Genomic DNA, 17468 nt, shown 5'->3' on the forward strand with positions numbered 1-17468 from the left:
TTGCACCCCAAAAGCCATGGATCCATGGTGCAAACAATGCCCATGGACATGATAGAAGAATTGATGGTGAGCTTCGGGGGAAGACAGGATCCACAGCATGATGGTTGTTTGATTTCATTTCACCGTAAAAATCATATGAATTCATGAGGATCCGTGCTTTGGAAACCTGTTTTCGCACTGGTGAGGCGCCACGAATCCATGGAAGCATGATTTCTGTGGTCCTGCCTATAGTCTAAGACAGGATCTACAGAATAATAGTGGTTTGATTTCATTTCAATGTAAAAATCATATGAATTCATGAAGATCCGTGTAGATCTGACTTTTACCTTTTTCTCTAAAAACTTACTCCAATGCAAGTCAATCACTGACTTCTTTGAGACTCTCCTACCAGTATGTCCATGATCTTCCCTTCGGGCTTGTTGGCTCTAAGTCTGGACAGGGTGGAGGGATAGGGGGTGGGGGTTTTGGAGAGAGCACGTGAGTCTTGTTTACGGAAGAATCCCAGAGGTGGAATAGAGAAAGCGACTCTTCTTTTTATTCTCTGTTTCAGTAGCAGAAAATGACCAGCCTGGATTTTTTTCTCACCTGCTTTACTTTGATGAGCTGCAGGAATGAACTGCAATTGTCAAACTGCTGGCAAAGGGCTTTTTCGTGCAGAGCTGAAGCTGGGTTTTTTTGTGGGGGTCAAGATGAAAGCACTTCTGAAGGGGGGGAGGAGATAGCCCGCAAGATTCTTCCCTCCATCCCTACCACCCCAACACACACAACCGATTACGCTGTCAGGGAGGTGTGTACGACCAGGCGCCAATGGGAAGGGCTGGGGTGGCAAGGAGGGGGGAGAGAAGAAAAGCAGCTGGGAGGGAGCAATTATTGCATTCCTGTATAGCTGCAGGTGAGGCAAGGGAAGGGGTTCCAGCGGGCCGGGTGGCGGTGCAAAAGAAGCCAATCTTTCTCCCCCTTTCCTGGGAGGGAGGTGCCCAATCTGGCGACCCCCTCTGGCAGCGCCGGGAGCAAAACACCCCCTCTGCCCCCCCCCCCCCCAGATCTGACCCTGAGAGTAGCAGTACTCTTACAAAGGAATTTCAAAGGGAGATTAGAAAGAGAGGCCACTGAATTGCAATTGATTATGAAGCTCAAGTCAATGCATCCTCTCGGACTGAACTGAGAGCTAGTTTTCCTGTCTTGTTACCAATGTGTCCTATTATCATTTGGCATCTCAAATCATGCCACTTTCCAAGATATATGGACCAATCCAAGCATTCTAATTCCTAATCATTTTTTGAAAGAAAATAAATTCAGATAGGAACAGAGAAATCCATTAAAAAAAACTTTTCAGAATAAGCCAAAATAATTTTCTCAATGCACATTGTACTTATCAGAAGAGTCCATCTTTCCACCCACCCGTCCTGCCTCCCTCCCTCCAAAGAAGAAGTGTACTTGCACACAAAAGCTTATGCCTGGAATAAAATGTTGTTGGTCTTAAATCTGCTATGGGAGTGCAATATTGGTCTCTCTCACTTTCCTCCCCCTTCATATCCCAAAGAGAAGAAGCAGCCCCAGAGAAGCAAGCACAAAGGGGAGGGGGGTGCACGTGAGAGAGACAGTGAGAGAGACAGAAAGGTAGAGGCAGGCTTGTCCTTGTATCTCTCCAGCACGAAGTAGCCACAGAGCTCTGTGTGTGTGTGTGTGAGAGAGAGAGGGGGGGAAGGGAGAGAGGGAAGGGGGAAGAGAAGCAGGAAACAGGAAGCAAAGAGCCACAGAGGGAGTTGGGGGAAAAGCATGGTATGGTGCAGCTGCAGCAGCAGCCCTGGAAAGGAAGCAGGAGAAGGAGGTTACTTTGGGGACCAGATTTGAGCCCTGTGCAGCCTGGATATGGTCCACAGCAGTGTTTCCTCTAAGCTGAATTAGTGTGAGCTAGCTCACAGTTTTTTAGCCTCTGGCTCACACATTTTTATCTTAGCTCAATAAGGATAGCCCCAGAGCAAACTAATTTATGCAGTAGCAAAATCTCTTGCTCACAACTTTAATGCCAGTAGCTCACGAAGTAGAATATTTGCTCACAGGACTCCACAGTTTAGGAGCATTGATCCACAGGCCACACAATTGAAACCCCTGCTTTAAAATGTGTTAAACAAATGATCAGTAACAGCAATTAACTTGCGTGGACGGAAACCATTCACCATGACAACATGCAGAAGGAAAAATAAATGTGAAAAACCACATATTCCTGCTAGCTTCACTTCCTTATGGTGAGTTTTTACCCTTTCTCCTCTCTGTTGCAGTAAATTCTACAAACACTCCACAGGCATAATCTCTTCATGAATTTTCCCTGCCCTAGCATTTACTACAGACAACCAGTATAGATGTCTAGGAATATAGACTATGTCAATGATATGGAAACTCAACAGGATGAAGTGACTGGACCAAGGATAAGGCGATGTCTCTCACAGTCTTTTACTATGTGTTTTGATGGAAGCTCACAGTGTTGTGACTAGCTAACAATTTTCAACTGAGATGGACCAATTTGCTTAAAATGTTGCTATACTGTTCTGTTTTCCCAATAGTTGTCTTTATCTACATTTGAGAAGAAACACTCCTTTCCCGCTTTTTTGTTCCTATATATTCCTATTATTTTGGAGAAGGGAATAACACATTCATTAGATATTGTATCACTCTTCCTTGATTTTCTTCTCAACTCAGTGTTTTCTCCCCCACTGAACTTGTGAAATACAGCTTAGGTAATCAATCTGTTTACTTAAATAGCTATGTTTATTGCAAGTTACTGCCCATAACATTTTAGAATCTGAAGGGGATAAATGCAACAGCAATGACATTTTAATTGCAGTTGAAAGCTGCAGGAGGGAAACAGTATTTCAATCATGTCTTGAGACAGCGCAGAGGTTTATGGAGAAAGCTGCAGTGAGGAGGGCATGCCAGTACCTGTATTTGTTGATTCCATCTTCACAAGTGCCTCCGTTCTGGCACCAGCTCACTTCACAGTCATTAATATTTTCCAGACATGTAGGTCCTGTCCAGCCAGGAAGACAGGCACAGTGATAACCCTGGTTGTCTTCATCATGGAAACATCGTCCTCCATTCGCACACAACTAGAAGTGAGAATTACAAGCACACAGATATAGAAAAAGATTTCCATCTCTGCAACTTATCCTGAGGCTAAGCAGATGTATAAACTAAGTCACAGGCAAGGAAGAAAAGTACCTGGGAATTTGGTATTTCATCTGTAACACTGACTTTGGAAAGTCATTAAACCTTACTGCACCAAAAACTAAAGTCATAAAAGAAATTGCATATATAAGAAACCTGATGGTTCAGGCCGATGGTCTGTCTAATCCACTAGATATATGGTTTTCTGCAGTGGCCAGCCAGATGCCCCAGAAGATTCATAAGCAGTAATATTAAAGTCTAAGCCTCCCCTCATTTTTGTTGCCTCTGGATCCATTTAACCATCACATCTAATAGCTATTGATGACACTGTCCTCCTGCATTTATTTATTAAACTCCTTTTAAAGCTAATGTAAGCCCCTTTTAAAGAGATACATGTGACAGGGAGTTCCAGATTCAAATTAAACGTTATGTGAAGATGTGATTATTCCAAGTTGCTAACCAATGGCTGACCATGTATAATCTCCATGACATCCCCAAACATTTGGTAGATAAAAGCTGGATGTGACAGATACTAATGTGGGCTAAAAATAGGAGTCAAGTTGTACCTTTAAGACCAACTTAGTTTTATTCAGAACGTAAGCTTTCATGTGCTCTCTAAGCACACTTCATTAGATGAGGAATCCGGTACAGTGAGCAAAGCCACACATAGCTGGCAGTTGGTCTTAAAAGTGCAACTTGACTCCTATTTTGTTCTACTACTTCAGACCAACATGACTGACTACTTGGATCTATCTAATGTGGGTTACATTTTTGATGTGCTGTGCTGTTAATATATGCATTCTGAAGAACTTGCCACTATGTGGTAAAAGATGCTGAACTGGAGACGATGGCCAAATAAGGTTGTTCCTATGTAAAGATAAAACCAACACTAAAAATTATTGCTGAATATAATTGGATATTGGATTTTGGATTTATTTCCCACTCTATACTTTGAATCTCAAAGTCTCAGAGTGGTCACAATCTCCTTCCCCTTCCCCTTTCCCCCCACAACAGACACCCTGTGAGGTAGTGGGGTTGAGACTCCTATGAGACCTATGGCTGACTCAAGGCCATTCCAACAGCTGCAAGTGGAGGAGTGGGGAATCAAACCCGGTTCTCCCAGATAAGAGTCCATGCACTTAACCACTACACCAAACTGGCCTGACATGGCTCACTGTAATAATGTAGTTTGTTGCAATGGATTCCAAATAAGAGTCTATAGCAATGTAAGAGTTGTCTTGCTGGCTGAGGTCATCAACAAGACTCTTGATACTTTTACACTTCATTAAGTAATGTGTTTTGCAACTGGATTTTCACTGTGTAAGAATAGCAAAAATCCAGTTGCAAAACACATTATTTAGTGTAATGTGAACACATCCTCTGTCCTTATCATGCCATTGACGTGACCCTATAAAGTTCTACACTTTTCTTGTTTTTGTTCTTAGTATCAGGTAGAAGTGTGGAGGGGTTGGATCCCAATTTACTTTTTGATCCTGGTTGATTTATCATGTTACATTAAAGGTTGTATACCTACTTCAGATAGAGCTTGTAAATTGCTGCAAGACAATGTGTAATGTTCTGTGGGAAATTCTCTGTGGTTCTCCAAATTAATGATGGGATTATGAGAGTATGGAACTTCACTGCCATGTCTAAATCACAAATCAAGAAGATGCTTGGTTTTTTTCTTAGTAAAACAGACCATAAAGCACAAGGGCTTGTTAAGACTTTCTCAGTTATGGCTCCCAGTTTACTTCTGGGCACAATTCAGTGGGCTAGTGATCTTTAAAGCCCTATAAGGTTTGTGACCAACATACCTGAAGGACCACCTGAACCCTTATGAACATACCTGTCTACTGTGGTCATTTTCAGAGGCCTTCCTTCTGATATAAGGTTGGGAGGCAACCTGGGAGAGAGCCTTCTCAGTCTTGGCAACAAAACTCTGGCACTCTCTGTCTCCTGTTGCCATCTTTAATCAGCAAGTGAAGACTTTTTGTTTTGTTTCTTTGGTGTTTCTTCAGTGACCCTTCCTTCCTGACCAATGCTTTAATTGCTTTGTATAAATATTTAGTTCTGGTTTTGTTCTAATGATGTATTGCCATTCTTTGACGTTGACGGTCCAGGATGAGGCCAGTGCTTTGCCATTCAAACATCTTGTAGGGAGCAGCCTGAATCTTTTGTGGTCAACCATGTATACTATGGTGGTCACATTTAAATGGGTTCGTCCCCATAGCAATCATTGGGTTGGATCCAATCAGCTTTTCTGCTCATGAAAAGGTCCCTTTGATTACCTGAAAAAGACTATGCTAGGGATCATGGGACCCTGGGGTACACAAGCAATATGTGACGGGGGTTGTAATAAATCTGGCTGAGACTCAGTGAAAAATTTGGCTAGAAAACATTTCTGAGCTTTTATAATCCTGTATAACTGGAAATAATTTATTATTTATTATAATAATGATTTATAATAATTTATGTGAAAATTTAACTAGTAAAGGGGGGTGAAATTTACTGTTAATTATTATTATTATTAAGCCCACTGTGGGATAGGGTGGGACAGAAGTGTAAAATAAATACCTTAATGTATTATTATAATATATTATTAAAATAGTATTATTTCAGAGCTATGTCTTTCAAGATGCAGATTTAGCAACCTGGTTACTGTATCATCCAGTTTGTTAGAACTGAAATCCATATGAAAGAGGACTTAATTAGAAGAATCTGGCCTTTGGGTGTATTTGAGAAGAAGCTGGTGTGGACTCCCAACAAATGTAAGTAAGAACACATTATTTAATTAAACTGAGAAAGATTCTCTGTTGCAAAGCTCTGTTTTACTTGGATGTATTTATACTTATTGTTCTGTATGGTGCAGATTCTTGAGTTAAAGAAACATGCATGTAAATCAATTTGTTTTGAATTTCTGTTCTTCATTTAGCCTCATAGAATACTGGTTGTATTGCCAGTTCCATGTTTATTCTGGGACCTTTTGATAATAATGACCCTGAAAGTGCCACAGCCGGCAACTGCAAATGTAAATAGTTTGCAAGACTAGTGTAAATATTGGTCCCTAATTGCTTGGACAGTACAAAAACTCCAGTAATGTCCACTATCTTCAGATGCTTTCTGTACGTGTGTTTAAAAAACCACAACCAGGTACACTAATCTGTAAAATGAAGAGTGAACAAAGGAAGTGACTCAGGTGGAGATAATCAGCCATCCAGCTTTCCACTCTCTCGGTTTGATTGAGGCCAAACCTATTTGAAATGCTACTGAGATCTGTAATAACAACAACTCTTGGCAGAAATTTCCAATCTTAATTTGTCTTTGATTAAGTTTTAAATTGACCTTAAAATTGGATCTTTTTTCCTATGCCATTAGTGTTAAATTCTGAAATTATGCTTGGGCCATTTCTCATAAAAAAGGCACTAGTCAGCTTGAGCAAAACTGGTAAAATTAATGCCTAATTTTCAACTGTGGAAGTGTTTTTCCCTTGCCAATTTTAAGGGTCTCTCCCCACCCCACCTAAGTGCTCCTGGAGCAAATTATAAAATGGGATTTAACATTGCCATAAAAAAAAGACTAATCAAAGTGTGTTATTACACATAAGTCTTTATCTATTGCAAACTCATTTTAACTCCCAGTCAATATCCTGACAAGTCTCTGGAGGAGAATTTAGTTATTTGGTAGAAGCTTTTAAAACTGGCTTAGATTCAGAGATGTACAAAGGAGCTTCTGCACAGAAGCACATTATAAATGTACACTAGTTTCTCTGGGTCTAAGCCCTTATGCATCCTTAGTTGTGGTAATTAGTGCCTAATAAATTATCCTGAACAGTAAAATAGATCTTCCAAATGCTTATAAAACCTTCCAGTAAAGGAATCTGGAAAGTATAATAGGAGTGCAGAAAGTAGTATGAGTGACGCAACTGAGCCCTTTAATATAACACCTCTGTAACAGCAGAAGAGGAATGTCATGGTGGGAATTTAGTTCAGCTGCTGTCAGCTGACTATTGTAAAATCTGGCTGTTTCTGTGATATCCAAGGGAAATATCTGTTGGGAAGAGGAACTCAGTCTATGAGTCTACGCAATGATCCCAAAGGGTCTCTGTGTCAGCTATGGTCAACAAGGTGCAGACTGAGCCCTACCTGTTCTCTCTGCCCAGAAGTCAACCAGATATGGTGAGAGGGCTCAGTCTCTGCTGTGTGAGTCATCCTAATATTTTCAGGGGTGTAAGCTTTCCTCCAACCTATAGGTTTCATTGTGCTGCATAATAGTAGACAATCAAGGTCTTTTGAAAGATCAAAGTAAATCTGAACCAAGAAAAATCCCCTTGTCCCAATACCAAGACTGGAGACATCCTAAGGATGTGCAAGCCATTCCCTCTCTACACAATGAAAGGAAAGGTTCCCTGTGCAAGCACCAGTTGTTTCCAACTCCGGGGTGACGTTGCTTTCACAACATTTTCATGGCAGACTTTTTAACAGGGTGGTTTGCCACTGCCTTCCCCAGTCATCTGCTGGGTACTGGCAAGCTGGGTGCTCATTTTACCAACCTTGGAAAGATGGAAGGCTGAGTCAACCTCGAGCCGGCTACCTGAAAATCCAGCTTCCGCCAGGGATCCAACTCAAGTTGTGAGCAGAGCTTAGGACTGCAGTACTGCAGCTTTAACACAATAGCCTCATAGATTTATCTACCTACCTAATTTCCTGGGGCTCCTCCCACTGTGCAATTGCCTAAAACAAGCCTATCAAGATATTAGTAAATGAACAGAAAGAAGCACCATCTTTAAATATGCAAGAGATTATTTATTGTCCTTACAACTTTCAGTATCAAAATATATTCAAAAACATGCCAAATACCATTCTTGGTTATTTTTAGCTCTTATTCATTTCATTAAGCAAATGCTATTAAATTATTGAACCTTGCCCTAGAGAAAACTGAAAGACCAATATATTTCCTAAGTACTTTTAACCTCTTTAACTTTGTTTTTAGAACTAATTTAGCTGATTAAATACTCGGTATCCTACATGCGTATACACATGTATATTATAATCTATGTAATGATTGCACAAATCAATTAAACATGTCTGAGAGCTTTTAACAAATATTACAAAAAAAATGCCTTAATAGTTCCCACCCGAATCTTGTTTATCAGCATTTCTCAAGCCTAAAGCGCCGTAACGGTTATTGCATCATGTTAGACTTTATGTAGCAGATATTTATGCAGTTTAAAATTGGTAGATGCCAAACAACATACATTTTAAATTGTTATGCAATGGAATAGTTCATATTCAAACGTAGAGCTTGGTCACAAGTGCATTGTCTGCCCTAGGCAGCAGAGTTTTAATGGGGATTATATGGCAATGCTTTCAAGGTTCCTAGCAATTTTTTTTACATGATAGCATATTAGCTTTCTTGAAGATTTAGATCTATTGCTAATATGCTGTCTCAGAGGACTGTGGGTGTTTCAAGGTGTCATTGAAATCCAACAAAAACTGAGTGTTCACACATTCCTCAGAATCTTCTGCAAGACACAGGAGTTCTATGCCGAATACTTCTAGGGTTCTTTGGCAGAAGAGAAATGTGATCCCTAAAGGTAGGACATTTGAAAATCACTGTGCTGAAAATAACTAAACCCATGTCTTTTGAAACAAATTACTATTTTTGTAGTAAGAATTTAGTACGATGAATAGTGCTGCTTCAAGTGATCTAAAGTAAATTAAAAACCCTGTGTAATCTTTTTGAACTTGCCTTGTAGTGTGCACTTGATATTAAGGTACCTACAACAATTAGCTACACTTAGTTCAACTTTATACAGAGAAAATGCAAGCTAATGTTGAGGGGAAAAACCTATTCAGATGCACTTGACTTCTGAGTCCACAAAAAATCAAGGCTTTAAATCTAATGGTAACGCTCACATGCTCTGCTTCAGTTTATTGAGCTAGTGCCAACAAATATATTTATCAGTTTATTACTGGAAAGCGCAACTTTAATTTGATCGGAATCCCCATACTTCTCTAGATCCTGAAGGGGTTTTCCTGCACTCACATCAACCATTGGAAAACACTGAGAAGTTTCCCTGCTTTCTAAGTTCCAAGGCTAATATAGCATCTCTAGAGCACTCTTTCTGAAAGCTTATAGGAAGGAAGTTCAGGTCATTCTTCTGCAGTCACAGTAATATCAGAGGTTCTGAACATTTCCAAAAATTATCATAAGAAGGATGAGCTCCACTGTCCACTCTGGGACTGGCATGGAGGATTCAAGCCTAATCCTTGCAGTGGTACAGGGCTTGGGTGGTATTCCAAGCACTTCCACAGCTCAATGGTATCATAAACAAACTCTGCCCTGCTCTCCTGTCTACAAAATGTGGGGTCTTTGTTAAGCATGGCTTTTTTGGAGTTCCAAGAGCAGCCCAAACTTACGGGTTCTATAACTATGTACATAAATTATTTATGTGAAATTAGGCATATTTGATGTAATTCTGTTATGTTCCAAGATGTGAAGGACACTATCTAAGCTGACAGTTTGAAAGAGTAAACTGGAGAAAAACCTTTTGGAAATAATGCTTGTTTGAGACTGAAGATGAGGATTATGAGCCAAAATTCATATTCCAAATTAATAGATTATAAACTTCAGCAATCCAAGGTTTTATCATGGGTTACCTAGAAAAACCAACTCTTATTGATGTTATTTAAATTACTGTATCCAATACAGGTTGACTTATTCAGCTGATGTGACTGAGGATCACACTATAATTTACTGAATATGTGAGCAGTTCTGATTATCCCTGGAATCACAATTCTGATTATCCCTGAGCCTGCTTTGGCGGGGAGGGCAGGATATAAATAAAATAAAATAAAATAAAATAAATAAATGTCTTCTCTGAATTCGGTAGTCTTGCCTGTGATCTGTAGGAGTTGGAGAAGTTGGTTTCACATTCATATAAATTGCTATCTAACTAAATTCATGATGATAACTCTTGCGACAGATCTTGATATAATTTATTTTTAAGCTATGAGAACAACTTTAGGTGATCTTACTTCTGTGTTTTCCTGGCATGCTGTCCCACATATATAAGCAAGTCCGTATGGCTTGTCTACACACTGAGCTCCATGGCTGCAGCTTATGTTGTGAAATAAACAGGCATCAATGTCCACTTCACATTGTTGACCTTCATATCCTATGTCAAAAGAGAGTTTTAAAAAACTTAAGAAAGAGGAATGACTCAAACAGCAGTTCACAACCTCAACATGTTTAATAAATAGTCGCCAAAACATTCAATATTTTTTTATTCTTACATCATTTATATCAAGGCAAACTTCAAAGGAAAATGGAGCACTATTTAAGCATTCAGCCAGAAATTATTCAATGTAGACCCTAAACCTATGCAATTTATTCAGAAGGAAATCCCTGAGATTTCAGTGGGGCTTACTCAGACCCAAGTAGGCAAGTATAGAATTATAGCTTTAAATTGCTTTAAATTAAACTTTAAATTAAAACTGATTTTATTATTTTTAAGCTATGAGAACAGCTATGAGAACAACTGAGCCTGCTTAGGTGAGGAGGGCGGGATATAAATAAAAATTATTATTATTATTATTATTATTATTACGATTTTATCTCAAATTGCTGTACTCTGCTCTGACCCCCCCCCCCAAAAGGGGGAAGGGGCAGAATAGAAATAAAATAATAATAATAAATCAATTTATTCATTTTTTTTCTTCCATTGAACCTAGGGATGGCTAACTGCAGGCCAGTTCCATACCCTGAAGTAACGGTATATGGACTTCAGAGGCAATACAAAATGTAAATCAAGACATGACATATTTGCTCACAGTTTAATTTGTATGAAAAAAATAAAGATAGTTGTGAGAGTAGATAGACCAGGTTTTAATGTACTTCTCTTTGGATTTCACATGTGGTGTCCTAGCTAGAGTGTTTGAGCTGTAATTGCAATATTCTTATTGTTCAATATCAGCTTTTATTAAAGAGTGTGAACATCCCCAAGGAGGTCAGTTTTATTCCTCTGCCTACACCATTTCCTGGAGAACAAATAGCACTGACAGCATAAAAGCTGAGAATCCCTGATGAACCAGGAAGACTTACCCATAGGACAGTTGCATTTAAAATGGTCTATGTAGTCATTGCATGATCCTCCATGTTTGCATGGATAAGAGTCACATTCATTAATTTCAGTCTCACAGTACACACCTGCATAATTTTTAAAGGGACAATTTTGCTCTGTTAGTTTTTAGAGCTTGTGCTGTTTCATTCAAAAATAAAATATTACATTGAGAACATACATACCCCTGATCAGCTTCCATCTCCCACCCCAAATACAATGCAGCTTGCTCATTTCAAACAGGCATCAACAAACAAGCCATTAACCCCCAGCCAGATCATTGATAGCCAGCACTGCTGAACTGGACATGAGCCAAGCAATACTCCCTCTAAGTTGTGGAGTCTTGTGAGCAAAAATTCTACTTCATGAGCTACTGGCATTAAAGTTGTGAGCATCTGCATAAATTAGTTTGCTCTGAGGCCATTTTTCTTGAGCTAAGAAAAAATGTGTAAGTTGGAGGCTAAAAAACTGAACTACCTCACACTAACTCAGATTAGAGGAAACACTAGAGCCAAGCTACTGGGTGATCAAGCACCCCTACCTTATGTTCTGCTACACATAGGATTGTCAGCTCCTCAGTGAAAGCAGGGGAATCCCTGCATCTTCTTTGTGGTCTCTGTGCTTCACACTCATGGGATATAGCACCTGTGCCGATCCCCCGAATTGGTATCTAAAAAGCCCGGGATTTTTTTGCACTCGGCACCAGTGAGCATGTGCAGGCATCCCAGTACACATGCTCACTGGAGCCAGCGCGAGGATCCCGCCAGTTCCTTTTTGACCGCCGAGCTGAGAGGCTCTCCTTTCATTTGCTCCAGTCGGAGAGGATCTCCTTTCATTTGCTCCGGTTGGTACTGTAATCCTTTGGATTTTCTTGTTGTTTTCTTAGTTAATAGTTAAATAGTTATAGATAGTTATTGTTGTTTGGAAAAAAAAGACTGTTGTGGTTGGACTTTGCCGCTCGGGGCTTTATTTTCCCCCCCATTCCCTCAGAAATCGTTCTCTGTGGGTTCCAATGCCTATGGAAAGGTGTTGGTTTTTTTAAAACATTGCTGCAAGTGTGGTAGCAAAATTGAACCTCCTGACAGTCACTCCCTCTGCTTACTGTGCCTGGGCGAGGGACAACGTGTTGATTCATGCCTGCGTTGCTTGAGCTTCTCAAAGCAAACCTGAAAAACCGGGCGGCAAGGCTATCGGCAGCACTTGTGAAATTGGCTCTTTGTCCGCCGAAAATGGCAACGGGCCTGTCGGTATCGATGGGGGAAGCCACCCCGGCTCCGACAGTTACATCGGTCGATCCATCGTCACTGATACAAACCGATATGCTGACTGAGTGAGGCCAACCCATGAAACGCTCCTCTGCAGGGTTAGTGGTGACTCCAGCCAAGAAACGTCAGGACGATTCGGAGACCCGATTGTCCCTCCCAAAGAAGTCAAAGGAGAAGCGAAAGAACAGACTTTCCCGCACTCCTTCTCCTTTTAGGGATGCTTCGGTATCGACGCAAGCTGCTCCACCCTGGAAGGTCCTGGCGTCTCCATGTCCAAGGAGTCCTTCGGTGTTGAGAAGCAGAGCTTCGCAGCCGCTCTGCCTGTTGGAATCGGAGCAGGAGATAGACCTGACCCAGCACGCCCACTCATTGAGATTGGGATTGTGTTGTCAGAGTGACAGTGGTTCGATATCGGAGATTGAGGCTTCGGTACCGAACAAACCCCTGGCACCTCTCGCACAGACTATGGGACGGAGAGAGCTTGAACCAGCTGCTATGGTTCGGCGCTTCCTGCCACTTCCACCATGGGATCAACATCAGTGGCCTTGCTCTTAAGGTTACCCCTACCCGCCATACCAGTGGTACCCTCCAAGTGACTTCCCTGAATGCGATCAGCGGTCAGAAGCCTCTCTCATCTCTCGAGAGTTTCCCATCACTCAAGGCAGTGAGCTTCGGCATCAGTGTCGATCCCTCCCGAGAGACGCAAAGAGAGGGTGGAGGAAGTTCAGGCACGGTCGTTGGTGTCTCTCCGGTCACCTGAGTGAGCTTCAACTCCGATACTCTCAGAGCACTCTGTGAGAAGAGATTCCTCATCATCGGACTCCGAGGTCGGTACCGATGACCCTGACAGAGTGGTGGAACCTTCGCCAGAGTAGCATATTGCTGAGGATCTTCCCATATCTCCATCGGAAGATCTGAAGTCTTATGGGGACCTGTTGAAGCGGATGGCACACTCCCTCTCCCTCACAATGGTTCAACCGCAGCCAGTCGTCGATGACATGGTCTTCGATATTATGCAGAGGGACACATCGATGGATGTGGCCTTGCCTGTGACAAAAGTTATACTGCAGGTGGTGAAGGAGCCTTGGGCAAAACCGGCATCTACACCTATTTCTTCCTGGAGACTGGACCATATGTATCAGGTCCAGGAGGCTGGTGCTGAGTTTTTGTTCTCCCACCCCAAGCCCAACTCAGTAGTGGTCTCCTCATCATCCAAGGCGCACAAGACCCATTCTTCCCCACCTGACAAAGAGGACAAGAAGTTGGATAATGCAGGAAGGAAGTTTTATTCAGCAGGAGCATTGGGAGTGAAGGTCTCCAATTATGTCGCTTGCATGGCCTGCTACCAATACTCCATTTGGAAGCAGCTCACACCCCTTTTGTCCTCCCTGAGCGAGGAGAAGAGATCTTCATTTAGGAAGCTGCAAAAGGAGGGCTTTGCTGTGGCCAAGCAACAACTGGCTGCAGCAAAGCACATGGTCGATGTATCAGCAAAAACCATCACTTCTGCTGTCTCCCTACGCTGTCACTCTTGGCTAAAATCCACAGCTCTTCAGCCTGACACCAGGGCATTTGTTGAAGACTTGCCTTTTGAAGGTGAAGGTCTTTTCAGTTCAACCACCAACAGTGTCCTCCAAGAGATGAACAAAAGAATAAAGACCTCAAGAAACCTGGGTGTCCCGGCCTCCTCTAGGGCAGGCAAGCCTAAGCAGTGGCATAAATCTTGGCCCAAGAGGCCCTACCAAAAATTCTCCCCCAATCAGCCGTGGAGACCTCGCTCTTCCCAATCAGAGAGTAGGTCTTCCGATAGGGGGAAACAATAAAAACAGGTTTGCTTCAGCATCCCAAACCACTGGCAAATCTAAAGGTGCTCACCCACAAAAGCAGGGCCTTTGACTTTTCGGTAGCACGCATTGCCGCCCCTCCTTCATCACTCATCCGCCTTCGTCAGTACCTGCCGGCTTGAGAGTCCATCTCCACAGACAGGTGGGCTCTTTCCATCTAGCAGAAGGGTACAAGATAGACTTTGTTCAGGTTCCAACTCAGTCAGTGATTGTCACCACACCCACACCCCCTTCCCCACCTCTGCTGGCGGAGGTGAGCAACCTCTTGCAGAAAAAGCCATAGAACCGGTCCCAGTAGAGGCCAGAATGGGGGGGTTCTACTCTCGTTATTTCCTGGTTCCCACACGAGATGGGGGATTGAGACCAATTATGGACCTTCGGAATCTGAACAAGTTTATCGTGTACCAGAAATTCAGAATGTCCACTCTGCAAACAATCCTTCCTCTCATCAACCAAGGGGATTGGATGGCAATCTGAACAAGTTTATCGTGTACCAGAAATTCAGAATGTCCACTCTGCAAACAATCCTTCCTCTCATCAACCAAGGAGATTGGATGGCAACATTGGATCTCAAGGATGCCTCTTTCTGTGTCAGCATCCACCCGGTGTACAGGCATTTCCTTCATTTTGCAATAGGTTCCAACCACTTCCAGTACAAAGCCATTCCATTCGGCCTGTGCACTGCACCAAGGATGTTCACCAAGATGATGAGTGTTGTAGCCTCACATCTCCGGCTTCAAGGTATAATCGTCTTTCCATACATCGACAATGGCTCCTTGTGGTGGAGTCAGAAGAATGTCTATCTGGCCATATCACAACTACTCTTCGTCTTCTTCACACCTTAGGTCTGCAGGTCAACATGGCAAAGTCTCATCTTACTCCATCACAGACAGTTATATATATATATATAATTTATTTTTGTATCCCGCCGTCCTCTGCCAAAGGCAGGCTCAGGGCGGCTCACAGGACATGGTATAACCATGATTTCAAAAAAATACAATCAGTACAATAAAACAGATTAAAATACAGTTGAATTACATTTATAAATTAAGTTAAAAATTAGATAAAACAGTTAGCCGTTATGAGTTATTAATTAAGGTGCTACAATTCAGAAACATGTATAGGATGGCTAGAAGTCAATTTAGCCGGGTTCCATCTTAAAAGCGAGCTGAAAGAGGGCGGTTTTGCAAGCCCTGCAAAACTGATTCAGGTCCCGCAGGGCTCACACCTCCTCTGGGAGTTGATTCCACCATCGGGTGGCCATTGTTGAGAATGCTTGCTCCCTCGTTGTTTTCAATCTAGCCTCTCTTGGTCCAGGGATTTTTAAAAGATTTTGGGAACTGGATCTCAGTGCTCTCTGGGGAACGTATGGGGAGAGGCAGTCCCTAAGGTAGGCAGGTCCTCGGCCATATAGGGCTTTAAAGGTAATAACCAGCACCTTATAATGAACTCGATACACAACTGGCAGCCAGTGCAGCTCCCGCAGCCTAGGCTGCACATGTTCCCACCGAGGTAGTCCCACTAACAGCCTGGCTGCCGCGTTATCCACTAACTGCAGTTTTCGCGTTCGGTATAAGGGCAGCCCCATGTAGAGGGCATTACAGTAGTCTAGCCTTGAGGTGACCGTTGCGTGGATCACAGTTGCCAGGTCGCTACAATCCAAGAAGGGAGCCAACTGCCTCGCCCTCCTAAGGTGGAAAAAGGCGGATTTAGGAGTGGCAGCTATCTGGGCTTCCATTGACATGGAAGGCTCCAGTAGCACTCCCAAGCTCTTGACCCTGCGCACTGGTACAGTGACACACCATCAAAGGCTGGTAGGGAGATCTCCCCTCCCGGCCCGCCGCGACCTATGCAAAGGACCTCAGTCTTCGCTGGACTTAGCTTCAGTCCACTCAGCTTGAGCCAGCCAGCCATGGCCTGTAACGCCGTGTCCAAATTTATAGCGACATCGCCAGTCCAGCTGTCCATCAATAGATAGAGCTGGGTGTCATCAGCGTACTGGTGACAACCCAGCCCATACTCCCGGACAATCTGGGCAAGGGGGCGCATATAGACGTTAAACAACATCGGGGAGAGAACTGCCCCCTGAGGCACCCCACAATTAAGTAGGTGTCTCTGAGACAGTTCCCCTCCAATTGCCACCCTTTGTCCCTGACCTTCAAGGAAGGAGGAGAGCCACTGTAAGGCTAGCCCCCGAATTCCTGCATCGGTGAGACGGCAGGTCAGCAGCCAATGACTGACCATATCGAATGCAGCCGATAGGTCTAGCAGCAGCAGTACCGCCGAGCCGCCTCGATCCAGTTCAGTTTATCGGGGCCTTGCTGGACACAAGCCTTCACGGTGCTTTTCTGCCTCAGCAGAGAGCGATGGACATTATCAATCTTGTACATCTTTTCCAGAGTCAGAAATGGGGTATGGCACAGCAGCTGCAGCGGGTGCTGGGGCTGATGGCGGCAACCACAAGCGTGCTGCTGTTTGCAAAATTGAGAATGAGAGGTCTTCAACTGTGGTTTCTCGGATAGTTTCGGCCCTTATGGGACTCACCTTGGAAGATGTTCACAATTCCACCCTTAATTCTCTGGTCCCTGCAATGGTGGCAATCCAGAGACAACATCTGTCAGTAGGCTCCCTTCCACCTACTTGTAACAACAGTGACAATTACCACAGATGCGTCTTTGTGGGGCTGGGGTGCTCACATGGACTTTCTGTGTGTGGAGGGCCCTTGGCCTCTGCAATTGACTCATTGCCACATAAACTATCTGGAACTGTTGGCAATTCATTTCACCCTTCGGTCTTTCCATCCCATGGTGGCGGAGACGGTGATGGCCCTGTTGACAGACAATACTACAGCCCTTTGTTATGTCAACAGGCAGGGCAGGACAGTCTCTCAACGGCTCTGTGCTCTAGCACTAGAACTGTGGATGGAGTGCCTGGAGCACGACATCTATGTACAGGCTGCACACCTTCCAGGGGTGCTCAATCTGCAGGCGGACTCATTGAGCAGAGGAGCAGCATCTCTGCACAAGTGGGAGATACAGTGGTGCTTCCTTCAACCTTGTTTCAGCTCTGGGGGTA

General features: G+C 43.1%; 1 protein-coding gene across 1 annotated transcript in view; it reads right to left on the reverse strand.

Annotated features, from left to right (window-relative positions):
* LOC132569389 (protein eyes shut homolog) overlaps positions 1 to 17468 on the reverse strand; it is a 219377-nt gene that overhangs the window by 29296 nt on the left and 172613 nt on the right. The window contains exons 7-9 of the mRNA XM_060235435.1: positions 11269 to 11373; positions 10203 to 10342; positions 2941 to 3107 (exon numbers count right to left, since the gene is read on the reverse strand). Of these exons, the coding sequence (XP_060091418.1) occupies positions 2941 to 3107; positions 10203 to 10342; positions 11269 to 11373 (412 nt within the window). The remainder of the gene's footprint in view (positions 1 to 2940; positions 3108 to 10202; positions 10343 to 11268; positions 11374 to 17468) is intronic.

This window comes from Heteronotia binoei, chromosome 1 (genome assembly GCF_032191835.1).
Source record: "Heteronotia binoei isolate CCM8104 ecotype False Entrance Well chromosome 1, APGP_CSIRO_Hbin_v1, whole genome shotgun sequence".
Lineage (NCBI taxonomy): Eukaryota > Metazoa > Chordata > Lepidosauria > Squamata > Gekkonidae > Heteronotia > Heteronotia binoei.